Source organism: Camelus ferus, chromosome 21 (genome assembly GCF_009834535.1).
Source record: "Camelus ferus isolate YT-003-E chromosome 21, BCGSAC_Cfer_1.0, whole genome shotgun sequence".
Taxonomy (NCBI): domain Eukaryota; kingdom Metazoa; phylum Chordata; class Mammalia; order Artiodactyla; family Camelidae; genus Camelus; species Camelus ferus.
Genome location: NC_045716.1, coordinates 25,336,156 through 25,351,036, shown reverse-complemented (window position 1 = coordinate 25,351,036; position 14,881 = coordinate 25,336,156). Strand labels below are relative to the sequence as shown.

At 50.6% G+C, this 14,881-nt stretch overlaps 2 protein-coding genes and 1 long non-coding RNA gene across 4 annotated transcripts; 1 reads left to right on the top strand and 2 right to left on the bottom strand.

Moving 5' to 3' along the window:
* Window positions 1-4,256, bottom strand: SF3B4 (splicing factor 3b subunit 4). The gene is made up of 6 exons (XM_006186579.2): window positions 4,114-4,256; window positions 3,513-3,641; window positions 2,710-3,252; window positions 2,193-2,399; window positions 568-741; window positions 1-396 (listed from the first exon to the last, which is right to left on the bottom strand). The coding sequence occupies exons 1-6, from the start codon at window positions 4,145-4,147 to the stop codon at window positions 209-211; spliced, it is 1,275 nt and encodes a 424-aa protein (XP_006186641.1). The 5' UTR covers window positions 4,148-4,256; the 3' UTR covers window positions 1-208.
* LOC116658754 lies at window positions 4,227-7,353 on the top strand. Of its 2 annotated transcripts, none has more exons than XR_004314048.1 (3): window positions 4,227-4,355; window positions 4,512-4,639; window positions 7,217-7,353. It is a non-coding gene; the product is annotated as an uncharacterized LOC116658754 (long non-coding RNA). The 2 variants fall into 2 exon arrangements; XR_004314047.1 differs by having other exon boundaries at window positions 4,257-4,347.
* On the bottom strand, window positions 5,024-14,616 carry MTMR11 (myotubularin related protein 11). The gene is given in 18 exon segments (XM_032464382.1): window positions 5,024-5,560; window positions 5,562-5,693; window positions 6,022-6,315; window positions 6,746-6,928; window positions 7,189-7,362; window positions 7,675-7,841; window positions 8,358-8,428; window positions 8,659-8,725; window positions 9,184-9,308; window positions 9,394-9,482; window positions 9,639-9,726; window positions 9,951-10,086; window positions 10,216-10,294; window positions 10,753-10,895; window positions 11,064-11,124; window positions 11,357-11,478; window positions 11,879-11,969; window positions 12,321-14,616. Coding segments are annotated over 18 exon segments (2,142 nt in total). The 5' UTR covers window positions 12,387-14,616; the 3' UTR covers window positions 5,024-5,506.
* Window positions 14,617-14,881: the final 265 nt, after the last annotated feature.

Sequence of the window (14,881 nt, the reverse complement as noted above, 5' to 3'; positions counted from 1 at the left end):
TAAACAAGGAGTTTAGTTTATTATCTCCGCACTTGTAAAACACTTAGGACCAACATAGGGGAAAAAACCTCCTGTGAAAAAAGTTACACTTACAAAGCAGGTCTGAGAGGGATTAGTGCCTTAGCCCCGAGAACTACAGCAACTCTGATTGGTCCAAGGACGTGAAAAGATATTGGGAGAATATAACAGGAGGAAAGACAATGAGAAATCACTGAGGAAGAGGGCCTCGAAGAGGGCCTCGAGGGGGAACTGGAGGCCGGGGAGTGGGTCTGGGTGGAGGGAGGGGCCCTCGCTGGTAGCCGTATGGTGGAGGCCGAGGAGGGCCAGTGTACCCGTGTGGGGGCATCAGTGGAGGAGGTCCACGCATACCATGCGGAGGCATAGGACCTGGGTGGCCTGCAGGGAGAGAAGGAAAACTTACTAAAAACAAATGAGATAGTTCACATTGGGACAACGGAGGGAGACAGTGAAAAGAAATGTAAGAAAGCGCAGGGGATGGAGGTGTGACGCAAGAAGCTGTAAGAATAAGACGTGTCAGGATGAGGGAGGTGGCCAGAGCCTACTCACCCATGGGAGATCCAAACGGAGGCCCTCGGGGGGGCATGCCCATTGGAGGAGGTCCAGGATGAGGCATTCCAGGTGGTGGTCGGGGCGGTGGCTGCCCCCCAGAGCCAGGGGGCCCGGCGTGAGGGTGTCCTAAGCCATGAGGGCCATGGTGGGCCAGCTGCATCTGAGACATTCCTATGAGGACAAAACAGACACAAAAAGGAGACAAAAAGTTAGACAAGAGGACAAAGAAAATGAGCAAAGAAGAGAAGAAAATGGAGAAAGAAGTAACATCAGAAAGAAGAGACTGGAAAATAAGTCTGACAAAAAGGACCCCTTTCCTTGACTCCATTCCAGGAAACAAAACAACCAACTAACCAATCGACCCCTCCCACCTCCCCTGGCCCTTCCACGGCTCAGGCCCTGTAACAGTGCTGCGCAAGTATGTAACAAGTGGGGTGATTATTCCGTTCATAGGACTTGGGAAGGTAACAGAGATACTGTCTGAGCAAAGACCTAATTCTAAAGGATGAGTAAGAACTTTTCAGGTGGACAACAGAGTGGGAATAGAACATTCCAGAAGGAAAAGATTAGCATGTGCAAAGCACAGGTGTGTCCAACAGCAAAGTATGTTATAGGAAACCCAGTAACACGGTGATATGGAGCAGGTCACGGGCAGGAGGCACGTCAGGAAGAACCTAGAATGCTATGGTACCAGGTTTGGGTTTTACTCTGTAGGTGAAAGGGAGCAACAGAACAATCTGAGCAAGGGTGTGTGACCATGTGTACTTTAGAAAAAAAACTCTGTGAAAGTTGATCAAAGGTAGAGATAACTGGAGTCAAAGTGTCAGTTAGGAAATTACTACAATACCTTAGGTGTGAAATAGTGAGGACATGAGAGCCTGAACTAGGGCACTGGTGGCTGGTCTGAGGCCAGAGACATTGAGACTTGGTATTAAGAAGGGGTGATAGGGAACAGTCAAACATAGCTCCCAGATTTCTGAATCAAGACCAAAAAACAAAGAATACTAGAGAAAGAGTAAGTTTGAAGGGAAAGGGTAGAAAACTGGAGTTGTCCATTAAACAGCAAGATTAAGGGTATGGGATGTTAATAACCATGGGACAGAGACACAGACCTGGGAGGCACAGAAATAATGGAATCATGCAGAAAAGAGAACCAAACACAAAACCATAGTACAAGCAGAGAAAAGGGAGCCTACTTAGGTGGCTGAGACTGAGGAGTCAGAGAGATAGATGAAGAATCCAGAAAAACCCAAAGAGACAAGATTTTCAAACAAGAGGACCTGGCCAGTTTCAAGTACAGCAAAGGTCAAACCAGAGAAGGAGCAGAGATGTCCCCTCAACTTGGCACTGGGGTAGAAGTCAAAGAAGAGAATGTAAGTAAAAGCTAAGGAAACAAAAAACAGCAAGTATAGTTTACTCTTTGGTAAAACTTAAATAAGAAAGGACGATAGGGTGGTAGTTGTTAAAGTACACAGAGCAAAGCTTTTAGTGTTTGTTTTTATAAAATAATGTCTGAAAGACACGAGGACCTGGGGGCTATCTATTACGGCTGAAGGACAAAGGAAAGCAGTGTGTCTCCTCTACCAAGCTCATCCTTCTCCTTCCCAGCAAAGAACACCCACCTGGATGTGGCATCCCACCCGGCGGAAAGGGGTGAGGATGTGAATGTCCGTGTCCAGGATGTCCAGCCCCTGGGGTTCCTGCTGATGGGGGGCCATGTCCTCCAGCCCCAGGAGGCATAGGTGGCGGCGGCATGGCTGGGGGTATCCCAGGTGGAAGTGCTCCAGGAGGTGGTACTGGGGGTGGGAAGGAGCCGGGAGGAGGCATCCCTACAGAGAAAATGGAGAAAGAGTTAATGACAGTGAGAAGAGAGTGTCTTTAGAGAGCTTGTTCCAACCTGGCCTCTCTAGGCAGGATGAGCTCCTTTCCCCTCCTCCCAACTCTCTATAGTCAGAAACAACGTTAGACAACTCAAACAACTTCAGCCTTCTGGGGAAACTCGACACCACCATCATCATTCCTCAATCCCTTTCTCATTACCTACTCACTCAGTGCCTCCCTTTTCCAGGTTCTTTTTCCTTCTTCCTGGTTCCACCCTCACCCCCAAGCCCAAAACATATTTTGAATCAAAAGCTTTACCTGGTGGGGGTAGCCCGGACCCCAGTGATGATACCACAGGATTGGGAGCAGAGGGTGGAGGGGGTGCATCTGCAAACAGCTGATGAGGGCGGTCAGCCTGGGAGAGCGGGTTCTGTGCTGCCAGAAGTCGCTCAGCTGCTGAACCATGGCGCTCACCCTTAGAGTCCTTCTTGAAGGCATAGGACACAGTGATTGGGCGGTTACAGAGGTACTGCCCATTCATGGCCTCAATTGCTGCATCCGAAGCATCAAATGAAGCAAAATTAATAAAGGCATAACCTTTGGAGTTGCCTGTGTCAGGGTCCCGCATAATCTTGGGGGTTTGTAAGATGACCCCAAAGGCGCTAAAAGTATCATAAAGCAACTTCTCATCAATCTCTGGGTCCAGGTTCCCAATGAAAATGTTGGCCCCCACATCCAGGTTTTTGTTGTGAGCTGATGCCTTGTTCACTCGTATTGGCTTCCCATAGAGTTTGATCATGTTCATGATCTTAATGGCATAGTCAGCATCTTCCTCACTCAAGAATTCCACAAAGCCATAGCCTGAGGAAGTGGAAGAGAAGAGGTTAAGAATTTGAGTGAAGTGACTCAAAATGGGGTTTTCGCCTTCTGTAGCGCAAAAAACAAGAAATAATAATCTCACTCAACTGAAAATCGTTCCAAAAACAAACTGTGAGCTAGGCTTAAGAGAAAGAAATCTTAAGCTTGCTCATTCCAGAAGTTATGAATACCACTGGGGCCCTCCAGAAGCAATCTGCCCCCCCCCCCCATATACATAATTGCACTTCGTGCCATGTACTCACCTTGGTGCTGACCAGTGACTCTATCCTTTGGCATGTGGGTGTTGACTACTGGTCCTGCCTGGAGAAATAGCTCCCACAGCAGCGGTTCACTAACCTTCTCATCCAGGCCCCCCACGTACACAGTGGCATCTGGAAGACAGGATTAGGAGGTTAGGGCAGGGATGAGAATATGAAAGGAAAGAAGTAGATGATGGGAACATGAAGATGAAAGCCAGGCAGGGAAATTGGGGGTGGAGATGGGATACAGGAGCAAAGAGAAGGCGAGGAAAAAAAAAAAAAAAAAAAAAGACATTACGTTAAACCCTTACACCTCCTCCTTTACAGAAAACAGATTTAAGTTTAACTTAGAATTCTGGTGCAAACTCTCTTTGTAGTTTAATTTTTTTCTTTTTTGGAGTGGGAAGGCGACAGATGGGAGATAGACAGAGTTACACCTACAGGCCTCAGCCTGCACCCATCCATCCCGTCCCCAGCCGGCATCACAGCCGGTCTCGCGCCCCCCGGGATGGTCCAATCTCCCGCCCCGGCGGAAACACTGCTGGCCCTAGTCGGGGCCCCCCAAACCTCCTAGGCCCATTCCGGGCTAGTCCCCTCCAGTCACCCTGGTTCCGCTCAGAGATCGGCCCGGCAGCCATGGCGATAGAGCTCCCGCCGTCTCCAGGCAGCTGTTCCGCCCTCTGACCTCAGTCACTTCTTCCACTTCCGGGGCGAAGGCGGACGTGGGCGGGGCCGCGGCAGAGGAGGAGCCGGAAGCGGCCGCGGCCATCTTAGGGCCCGCGGAGAATTGAAGTGGTCGGGGTGACGGCGTTCTTCGGTTATTGGTCTTGTGCCAAGAGTACGGCTGTGAGCGGCCTGGGCCGGGAGGGCGGAACGGAAATGCTCGGACCCTCCTAACGCAATGCTAGACGTTAAAGGATCCCACTGCTCCCAAAAATGTAAATTCAAAAGCGAAGAGAACAGAACTTTACTTTTCGTACATTTTGTATCCTTGTTCCCTAGGAAGGGTCGGGGAAGAAATCCTCAACCTAATGACTCGTGGGCTGCCCTCGGGCATGGAGACAGCTGTCCACCTCGGCCCGCAGGGTTTTGGATGGATGCGGCCTCACAGCCCCGGTCTGGGCTTTGAGGTATTACGTTTTCCCTCAGGGAGGGGGTTGCGGAATGTCTGAGCTCGCCTAGTCGTCGCTGCACATGGGGCTGAGAGGAACCCGAGGCTCAAGAGGTGGTCTGTGACCAAAGCTGAAGGGTGACTGACAGTGAAGCCCAGAGGTCTCGGTCTCAGCCTCCAGGGCACACCTCGGCCCCAGCAACAATTTCAGTCTGCTTTTGCCCCATCTGCACGGGAAAGAACCCAGTTTGCCTGCAAATTCTGCAGGGCCTCAGCAGACCTATCCCTTATTTCCTTAGCAGTAATACGGTGGGCACTTCCCTCTCCTGGGTCACACCCACCCTCTGCCCACCACTCTCCTACCTAGGTTTCTTTATTCAGACACAAGAAACAATGCCAGCACTATGTATAAATACTGGGCTTTAATGAACTCTTTAAATAGGAATGTCACAACAAAAATACACAATTGGAAGAGAGAGTGTCGCCCATATCCACTCCATACCCATAGAAAACTATAAGGGAAGAAATAGAAATTGGAATTAAAGAAGCAGCAAGAGGAGGAGGAAGGAGGTCTGTAGGCCATCTTGTTGGCGCTGATAAAGGGTATCTCTGATCTCACAATTCACCAGCTCAGTATCCAAAAGGGCTGGAACTGCCCTAAAAAAAAGAGGCAGTCATATTCTGGATTGTTTTTGTTTCTTAATTCTTCAACTCACAAGAAGCTGTCCATATAGCTATACTGAGGAACAGAACAGGCCAGGGTAAGAGTTGGATAAGGTTAGCACCACCCATCTGTAATGGAAAGTCCGTGAGCTTAAGGGCTGGCGTATAAAAGCTGAGGCAGTAAGACCAGAATTAAAAAATGGGAGGATCAGACAGAACTTCCTCACCCGAGACGACCCTTGCCCATGAGAAAGGCAGGAATTTCAACGGGATTGGGAGAGAATGGTATCTGGGTCTCTTTTCTTGGAGTGACCCTCTGGAGATATTCTTGGTGTCCATTTCTTTAATAACTCCTGAAGATGGGCTAGTTCATCCTGGAGGTCAGAGATTGTGGGAGCTGAGAGGCCCATCTGGGGAGGTGAAGAGAGGCAGAGGAATATTATTGCAGCTCTTGCTGTCTGCTTCTAAGATCTGTCCATGACTTCTGGCATCTTTAATTCTTTTCCCCCTCCAACTCAGCCCTAGATTATACTTGATATAAGCCGTGAGCAGTTTCCCCACACTCCCAAACCTATCCACTTTGATACTAGCAGGAATGGTACCTCACTTCCCAGTACCCCCACCCCCACCCCAGTTCTTTGCCTTTCCAGCTTCTGGAAACATCTCGTTTCTCCTAGAACATCTTGTTCAGCAGTCAAACCCATTTTCCCACTCCCAGTCCCTGTCTTCCCTTCTCACCTGGATCTCAGGCCTTCCCCTCAGGTAGCAGCGTCTCCAGAGCCTGATCTGGGGTCCCAGATATCCAGGCAGCAGCAGCCCCGGGGGTAAAGGGCAAGCTCCCCAATGTGAGGGGAGCCCCCACTCCTGATCAGCCAGGCTTTCAGAGGAGATAGCAGGTCGAGGGAGCCAACGAGAAGAGACTGCCAGCAGGGAAGGACTGTCCCGCCAAGGACAAAGCTGATTCAGGGGGGTCAGGGCCCCTCTGGAGAAGAGCCACACAGAACTGGGGGGTCCAGGAACCATGAAGCTTGGCTGAGGGGGAAAGAGAAATCAACTGGCAACCTAGAAACCGGATGACCCTAGTTTCCCCAAACCGTCAGGAAGGAGTATGTCCATCTGCCACCCACTCAGCACTGCATGAGTGATCAAACCACAAGCCTTCCCCTGAGAACTCTATCTACTCTGCTCACTAGGCTTCACACTAGGCCTCAGGACTGATAAAAGTTGATTTTAGGGAAACATAAAAATGTGTGCATGAGACAGGAAGACTAATGAGGAGGACAGAAAAGATGCCCTTGTGATTTCTAGGGTTTCTGTCTTCCTGGGGACAGTCAGGGACTGTAAGTGACAGCTACAGAAGAGGAGTGGGGAACTCAGACCCTGTGTCTTTCTACTTCTCCCCATTCTAGTAGTTTGAGCCTATGAGAAAGTCAAAGGAATTTAGGAACCTTAAACACCTCACCTGTTGTCTAGGGAGCCAGGAATCTGGGCAGTGTTCTGGGTCATAGCCAGGATTATGGAATAGTAGTATCTGTTCATTGCTGTAGCGTAAATTCCAGTCCCAGACAGACAGCTGCAGGTTAATAGAGTTCCCAGCTGGGGGCTGGGAGTACCCTGCATTGTAGACTTGTGTGTAAGTGTTGAACTGAATGGAGGAAACAAGAAAAAGGATGGTTAAACAAAAATATAAAAATTTTCTCCCAGGTCTAGAAAGAAATCATGAAATTTTCATCTCTTACTCCAAGAATCAGATGTAGGATGAAAGTCCAGTCCTGAAAGTGAGCACCAACTTCCCCCTTTCCCATGCACAGACCTCACTTTTCATAATCAAGACTAAACTTCAAAGAGTACTTCTTAATGGGTGTGGGGGGCATGGAAGACAAGTCAAAAATGGAAGTCACTGACCTGTCCACTCTGCTTTCCACGCTCCCAGGGAGTATCTCTCAAGAATGTAAGGGTGTCAGGAACCCTGACGCTGTCGTGAAGAGCAAGAAGGAAAAACTCAGAGAACTCAAACTCAGCTGGAAACTGCTGGAGGAGCTGCCAGACGCAATCAAGGAAAAGGAGAAACACTGGGGCCTGAGAAGATGGAAATTAAGAGGTTGGAAGGGATTATGGGGACCAAAATGGGGAGGGTAACAAAATGACAGGGGATGAGGGACACAGGGACCAGGGGACACTAAGGAGGTCAGGGAACAGAAATCCCAGTTAAGGGTGGTAGGGGGTTGTGGTCATTCACTCATCTGGGTCTCCCTTCAAGCTCAGCCCAACGTCAGAACGCTTTGGACCTAATTCACCTCCAATGGGTTATAATATATAATTTTCTCATCTGCTTACTTCTTTAGTAATACCTGCTCCCTGCACCCCAATACCCTTCCCAAATACTCTCACCTCTTCACTGGCCCCAGTTCCCCCAAGTCGGGTCAAGAAGGGATGTCCAGCTGCCACCCACTCTCGCTGCACTAGTGATTGGAAGCCGAGCAGTGTTCGGGCTTCAGGGGCTGAAAGCAGCTGGACGAGTGAAGAGAGGAGGCCATTGAAATCACGATCACCGCGCTCTGGGTGATAAAGAGGGAGAAGGGACAAAGAAGGAAGGGCCAAGAAACTAGGACAGAAGAGAGTGAGAAAAGGAAAGAATAAGTGAGGGGCACAGAGAGAGAAAGTTTCGGGTAGGTAGGATTGAGAGGGCACATAGAAATGAAGAGAAAACAAAGACCTTGAATGATTCACTTCATACAGTCCACTTGGTAGAAATCCCCAGCTTCACATGTAGGAAGCAGAATCATAAATGTCAAACCAGCTTCCACCTCAACCCCAATCCCCATCCACTGATGGAAGAGCAGGAGCAGAGAGCTGAGAACCCTTCTGTGAGGGACCACAGTCTTAGTGGGGAGGCAGAGGTAGCACTGAAGGATGAGTTGGTGCTGATGGGTAGTTCCTAGCAAAACAAGAGGAGGATGCTAGCACTGGAAGGGGACAGGGAAGCTTTATAGGTCTCCCTCCCTGAGCAGAATCCAGTCAGGTGCGTAAAGGAAAAAGACAAGGAATGGAATAGATTGGCCCAAGAAACTCACCTTGAAGTACTACAGAACGAACCCTGGATGTCACTAAGACCGAGATGTCACTGGCCTTTCGAAGACAAGACCTGGAGGGGCAGGGGAGGAAGAGGAGAGGGGAACAAGAAGCCCAGAGGAAGGGAGTGAGGGGTCATGGGAGACAATAGAAGCAGATTCTCTTCTCCTTCTAAGGAGCAACTGAAGAACAGTCTTCTTGGTAAACCAAGGAGAAGAGTTAATGGAAGACCATTTAGGAATCCAAGTTAACAGAAGGATGGGGAGGGATGAATTATAAATCGTGGCTAAAAAAAGGAAGTACCTGACATAGTCCAACCATCGTGTTCCTTCCAGAGCTGAGAGCCATTTATCCTCAGCTACAGATGAATCTGAGAGAGAGCAGAGGGATCAGGAGGGCAAAGAGCTCAGGAGAACTGGGGATTCAGCATCCAGGGTTAAGAAGGGTTACTAGTCAGTGGGGTAGTGGGTGCGTAGGTCTCGGGATAGGAATGAGAAGTAACTGTAGATGGCTATGAGATTTCTACAATTAAGCTGTGGTGATGGTTGTACCACACTGTAAATACAATAGAATACATGGAAGTGCACACTTAAGATGGGTGAGGGGTAAGTTTTATGGTATATAAATTATATCTCAAGAAAGCCGTTTAAAAAAAAGAATGTGTTGGGGTCAGGAAGGCAAGAAATCAGCGAGTCTGTGGGAGATGGGAGTTGAGCAGAAAACTGGATCATGGGCCTGAAGGGGTACCATCTATAGCAGGCAAGAGGGTGAAGCAGGGTACGATCAGCAGGCCTAGGGGTGGGGGTAAGGGGCCAAAATTCATCTCACCAGGCAGGCAGAGGGCCCTCAGCCTCAGGTGGGCAAGCTGGACATCTGCGAGACCAGGCAGCTCGTCCGCAGTGTCTACCAGGACAACGTCCGAATGCCCAGCCTGGAGCATCGACTCCACTGCTCTGGAGGGGAGGGAGTCAGAAAGTAAGGGAAGGTGTCTGCCTTGAACATTTAGCCCTTGATTCTTCTCACCCGCCCTCCCCTCACCTGATATCCTCCTTGTTCGGGTCGCTGGCTGTATAGAAGCCGCCACAGCGGAGAAGGTCACTGCCCCCAGGGTGATGCCAGGACAGGCGCTTCACATGGATGAGAGAAGGATCACTGTGGGAGAAACCCAGCCTCACCCTACCCCTGCCCCTACACTGACCTCACGGGGATCCCCTCCCTCCACATCGACCCCTGACTTCCAGGACCCTCTAATACCCACCCGTTACCCTGACCCTCACACTGACCGGTCCACGGCCCTGATGGAAGTGGCCAAACGCTTTCCTGATCTCACTGTCCAGGGTTCGGTGAGGGACCCAGAAGTAACGGGGGAGGCTGTGAAATTGAGAGTTACGTCACAGCTTGGCTCAGTGACCTCATTATAACGCAAAGCTGTTCTTACAAGGAAGCTACTTAGGAAGGGATCTCTCTGAGGTAAGGGGGATAGCTTTGTGGATGTCCTCGGAGACTGGAGCTTGTGGGAAGTCCTAGTTTTAGAGCATCAGAGAACTAGGGGAAGATTGGGAGGGCAGCAGGGGTGGGGGTGGACGGGGGGTCACCTGGTGGCTACGTCGAACCTCTCATTGACAGTGCTGACCCTCCAGCCCCTGGCACCCTGCTTTTTCCGCTCAGTCTCCCAGTCTTCTGACGTCTCCAGGAGGGGAATAGGTGGTTTCCTGGAGCCAGAACTCCAGCCTAGAGCAGGAGGGAGGCACAGAGGAGGAGAAAGAAGAGCCAGAGACAGCTTCTCAGCTCTTTTGTCTGCAGCCAGCCTCTGCTTTTTCAGACTCTACCCTTGCCTTACCCTAAAGCACCCTCGCTCACCGGCCTTACTCAGGGTTATCCCTGCATACTGTTGGGCTTGGCTGCTCCGAGCTCTGGCTTGGACAATGGCCATGGTCACCTGTGGAAGAAAGAACACCCCATCCTTTGGCTCAGACTGAAGAAGTGAAAAGAGGGAAATGGGGACCCAGGTGTGGTTCCACTGTCTTTGCCACCAGCAGAGAACAGTGAAGACAGTGCCCAACAAAAGGCACTTCCACGGGCCATGGGGAGCACATCTGGAACCACAGAATCACAGGATGTTCATTCCAGGAGGAATCTTAGGAATAATCTTATCCAGCCCTCCCTGTTTTTCAAAGGAAGGCACTTGCTGGCAGTTAATCTCCTGATGATTGGCAGAGCTGGGCTAGAATTCAGGCCCTTGCTCTCATAATACTCTCATTACACTGTCATTTTAGCCTCTCCTTGAGAAGCGATGGATGAGAGGGATCTTGGGAGATTGGGGGCTACAGGGCATTGCCAGGGAAAAGATCCCAAGGTTCTAAGGGGAAGGGGGTCCTTGGGTTGAAGGCCTCTTACCTGAAAGGCCTGAGGCTCTAGTCCTCCAGCCTCAAAGCCAACTCTGAGTAGCCGGAAGTCTCGGCCATGGATCAGAATCTCCTCAGGGATAAATTTAAGCAGGGACCCTGGACGGAGGAGCTGGACTCGAGACAGGCCATTCACTGAAGTTCAAGAGTGAGAGAGCAGTGTAACGCTGGATCTGGGTCCCTCTGGGAGGAACTCATCCAGCCCATCCCACTCCATCCACTCAGGCTGTCCTCTGAGAGTAGAAGGGTAAGGAGGGGTTCCAGCACCCCCGGTGAGCCCCTTTGCCAAACCACCACACTTACCAGCCTCTAATCGTCCAATGTTGGCCAGGGAAAAATCATACTCACTGCTCAGGGGAGTCTCCTAGAAGAAGCACGTGACTGATGCCAAAGACATCTGAAGTCTCATTCGTTGCCCTAGTTCAGCAGCCCTCACCTCCTAGAGGTAGCCCCCCCTGGACTATCCCGGATACTCACAAAAGACAGCCCTTAAGCATAACTCTCACTATCTCACTTCCTGTAATGTTTGTCTAAATCTTCTGGCCTCCCTTACCCACCTCCTGCTGGCTGTCCTTTCCTCTGTCCTACCATCTCACCTGACTCCGCTGCCATCCACAGGGCTGGAAGGTGACCCTCAAGTTGGTGCAGATCAGAGTTCCAGGCAATTTGGGTTCCAGCCCCTTCCTCACCCCTGGGGCCCATGCTAGGATCTGCTCCCCTGCAGGGCAAGGAGGGAAGTCAGGTCTGACTGTCTGCAGTGCTGCCCACACATCCACTCCTCTCAGACAGGAGGATCTAAAGGGGGAAGATTAAGATCCTGCCCTAACCTCACTAGAATGAAAGCTTAGGAGAGAATGTGTATTCTTTTGCTCCAGAGCCTAGAAGGCTCCTGGCACGTAGTAGGCACTCAAATATTTATTGAATAACTAAATGAGAAAAGGAGTAACTGAGGTCAAAGAAGCAGAGGGACCATCAGGGTCCAAGCTCCCAGCCAGCCCTGGACAGAGAAGAGAGCAAGCCTCAGGCTGAAGCACCTTAAGCCAGGAGGAGAATACAGAGGCATCCGTGGCGAAGTTTGAAGTCTTTGGAGATCAGAAGTATTGGAAGAGCATTATTACCTGGGAGGCATCCAGAGGCCAGGCAACTGCCAAGCTGACGACTCCCGGGCTCTGGCATCCCGCTCCCCTGGACAGACTTTGGTCCAGAGAGCTGCAAAGGGTGTAGGGTTATTCCCCTTGCCTCTCCAGTCCTGGGGTCTGGGGTTACTTCAGCAGCCACCTTTGAAGGCCTACCCTCATAGACTCTCAGGGGAAACAGATCAGTGGCTGCAGGGAGCTCAGGACCAGGGTTGGCAGGTACTAAAGGGAGGGGCTGGTTAATGGATAATGAGACAATGAACTTGAGACTGTGAAAAAGACCAAGCCTCCTCAATCGAGGTCGATGAGACACGCCCTCCTCCTTCTCTTCTAGATCCTTTTCTTCCCTTTTCCACCTCCACATCATCCCCACTCACACCGTCTTGCTAACGCCCTCCCACAAGCCCAAGCTGCTTCTCCTTACCCCCATCTCTGGCTCCTCCTTCTGGGGGGCGATGTTGAAACTCTGGCCCCGGCCCCCCCACCACATTTCTCTGGCTCCATCCGGTTACGGAGCGGTCAAGGGTGGGAAGCCTCGAGGATGCTCAAGCCTCTCGGGGAGAGAGACTGAATCCTGTAGTTGAGAGGAGGGAAGTCAGGGAGAGGGGCAAGGGGAGGATTCAAGGAAAAGGAGCATTTGAGGTGCACAGAGCACAAGTTGGGGTCTTTCAAAAGGTGTGCCCAGCCTGCTAGAGAAGGCTCCTCTGGAAACTTCAGTCGACTCTGGAGAGGGCGGGAGAGATGCCCAGCCCCTTAAAGGAGAATGCACACAATTTTGGAAAAGTGGAGCCTGAGAAAGGTGAGGGAAAATGGGGAACTGAGATAATACCCAGATCCCCTTCTTTACCCCAACCCCAGATCCTGGTCTCTGCCTGTTCATGATCATTGAAGACCGAGGGGAGCTGTAATGCTAAGTACTAAACTGGAGTCATTTGGGCCACTTCTCGGGGCTCTCTCAGAGTTGGCTTCCCTGGGAAGCTGGGCTTTTTTTAACATCTTCTAAAAAGGGGGTGGGGTGGGGAGGGGGTAGGAGGAATGTAAAAGTAGTTCAGGCCTCCCCGACAGACCTAACAAAAGTGGTTGTGAAGAAATAAATGGAAATTGGCCCTCAGGGAATTTTTGCCTGGGGAGGCCCAAAAACTGGGGAGTGGGGGCGAGTTAGTGTTTCCGTATATCCTGAAGGGTGCCGTGGAAAAGTAAGGAGAGGAATGGAAATACCTGCGGGATGCAGACACAGGTACAGGTATGTTTACATGCAAGCTCTGGGGGCGGGGGCGGGAGGCCCCAGGAAAAGATCTTACCACTTAATCCATCAAACACACATACACACACCACCCAAGCGGAAACTAGAGCCCACTCCAGGTACCGGAGCTCTCCCAGCCCAGACACAAGATCTCCAGATTAATGATTCATGTTAAGGACTTTGAAAGCCGAGGGCTGGAAACCTCTGCTCAGCGCAACAGTCCCATTCCCCCACCCTGCACACTGCACCCCAAGAAGCAAAGGTGGGTGAGGAGGGCAACCCAAGAAGCAAAGAGGGGGGTGAGGAGGCACCAGGAGGGAAGGAAAGGAACTGTAGCTGTCGGTGACTGGGGGTAGGAATGCAAACATCTACTTTTAGCTACGATCAAGATAGGAAATAAAATACGAAGTAAGAGTTAATGAGCTGCGGTTTTATTGATTTTGAGTCTGTACAGAGGCAGCAGTCCTTAGGTGGGGGCCCCAGTTTTCCAAAGTGACACTCAACTTTCTCCTCCCAGCACACATACACCCTTCCGGCCTCAGCTTTAAAAGTTCCCTGTCTTGGCTGCAGCTGTGGAAACAGTGAAAATATTGTGAGACAGGGAGTCGATCTGGAACAAAGAAGCATACACCTGCTAGGAACGTGGCCCAGAAGCCTGATTCTAGAAACTCTAAAAGCTACCAAGCTCCCCCACCCCCACCTGCATTCCATGGGCCTCAATCACTTGGGGGAAGAAAATTCTTCCCAAGGTCTGTGGCAATAGGAAGAGGTGTGTACCACAATTTAAAAATCCATTATCCACTTTTCTTCCCGCCTCCACCCTTCACTCAAAAGTGTTCTTTAATACTTTGAGGTGTAGGAGCAGCAGAGAGATACAGAAGGAAAAAACATCTGGGGAATGGGGGAGTCAGAGGCAGAAAAAAAGGGAGACTTGGATCAGCACCTAACCAGGAGTGCAAAGTGGGTAGCAGCTGGGGGTTAAGTAACAGGAGGACCACCTCTCACCGCCCCACACACACCCAGTGGAGGTTAACGGATGAAAGGAAGGGTGGATAGACAAGAGGCTGTGTCAGATTTTTCCATTTTCAGGATCCTGGTCTGGTTGCAGGTTTGTGCCAGGAGTGAAGGCTGCTGGGAGGGGCAGCTAGAGGAAGGAGGTGGAGCTGAGTGACTCACAACATGAGTCACAGATCCAGTTATAAGCACAGAAAGAGGCCAAGGTCCTCCCCACCCCCGCCCCTCAGCGCCACTGTCAGCCAGCTTCCAGTTCTGTTTGCTACCACCCCTCACCCACGTGGCCAGCAGAGGGAGGTGGCATGGAGAAAGTCTAAATGGGGAATGTCATAAATATTTTGTTAATCAACTTAAATACAGGGGGTAAAACACTGTGATTTGCAGACCCGGTATCAACAAAGTGAGAGAGACAGACTGCCTGTATGCCTCACTGGAGCTACAGTTGAAGGGCCTGGAGGGAAAAGGAAATTAGAAAAACCTGGGGTGCAAGTGATTCCAGGCCAGGAAGGGACTTCTAATTCTGTCTTCTCACCTGTGGCTGTGTGTCTGGGGCACTGACTCCTAGGAGAAAGAAGGGGTCAGAGTCCAGAGGTGTTCGAGTAACTCAGGGACAGTCACCTTTGAATCTCCTTTATTGGGAACAAAAAAAATGTGACTGGAACCTTAAGACATGTCGTTATTTAGAAAGTAGTAAGAACAACAAAAGCTAGGTCCTCATAAGTCATTCA

Excerpts from the sequence above, each read along its gene's own strand:
- SF3B4 (XM_006186579.2), bottom strand. The coding sequence starts at position 4,147 with ATGGCTGCCGGGCCGATCTCTGAGCGGAACCAGG. Across the intron at positions 3,253-3,512 it reads AGTCACTGGTCAGCACCAAG|GCTATGGCTTTGTGGAATTC; the intron begins GTGAGTACATGG and ends CCACTTCCTCAG. Across the intron at positions 742-2,192 it reads GGGTGGGATGCCACATCCAG|GAATGTCTCAGATGCAGCTG; the intron begins GTGGGTGTTCTT and ends TTGTCCTCATAG.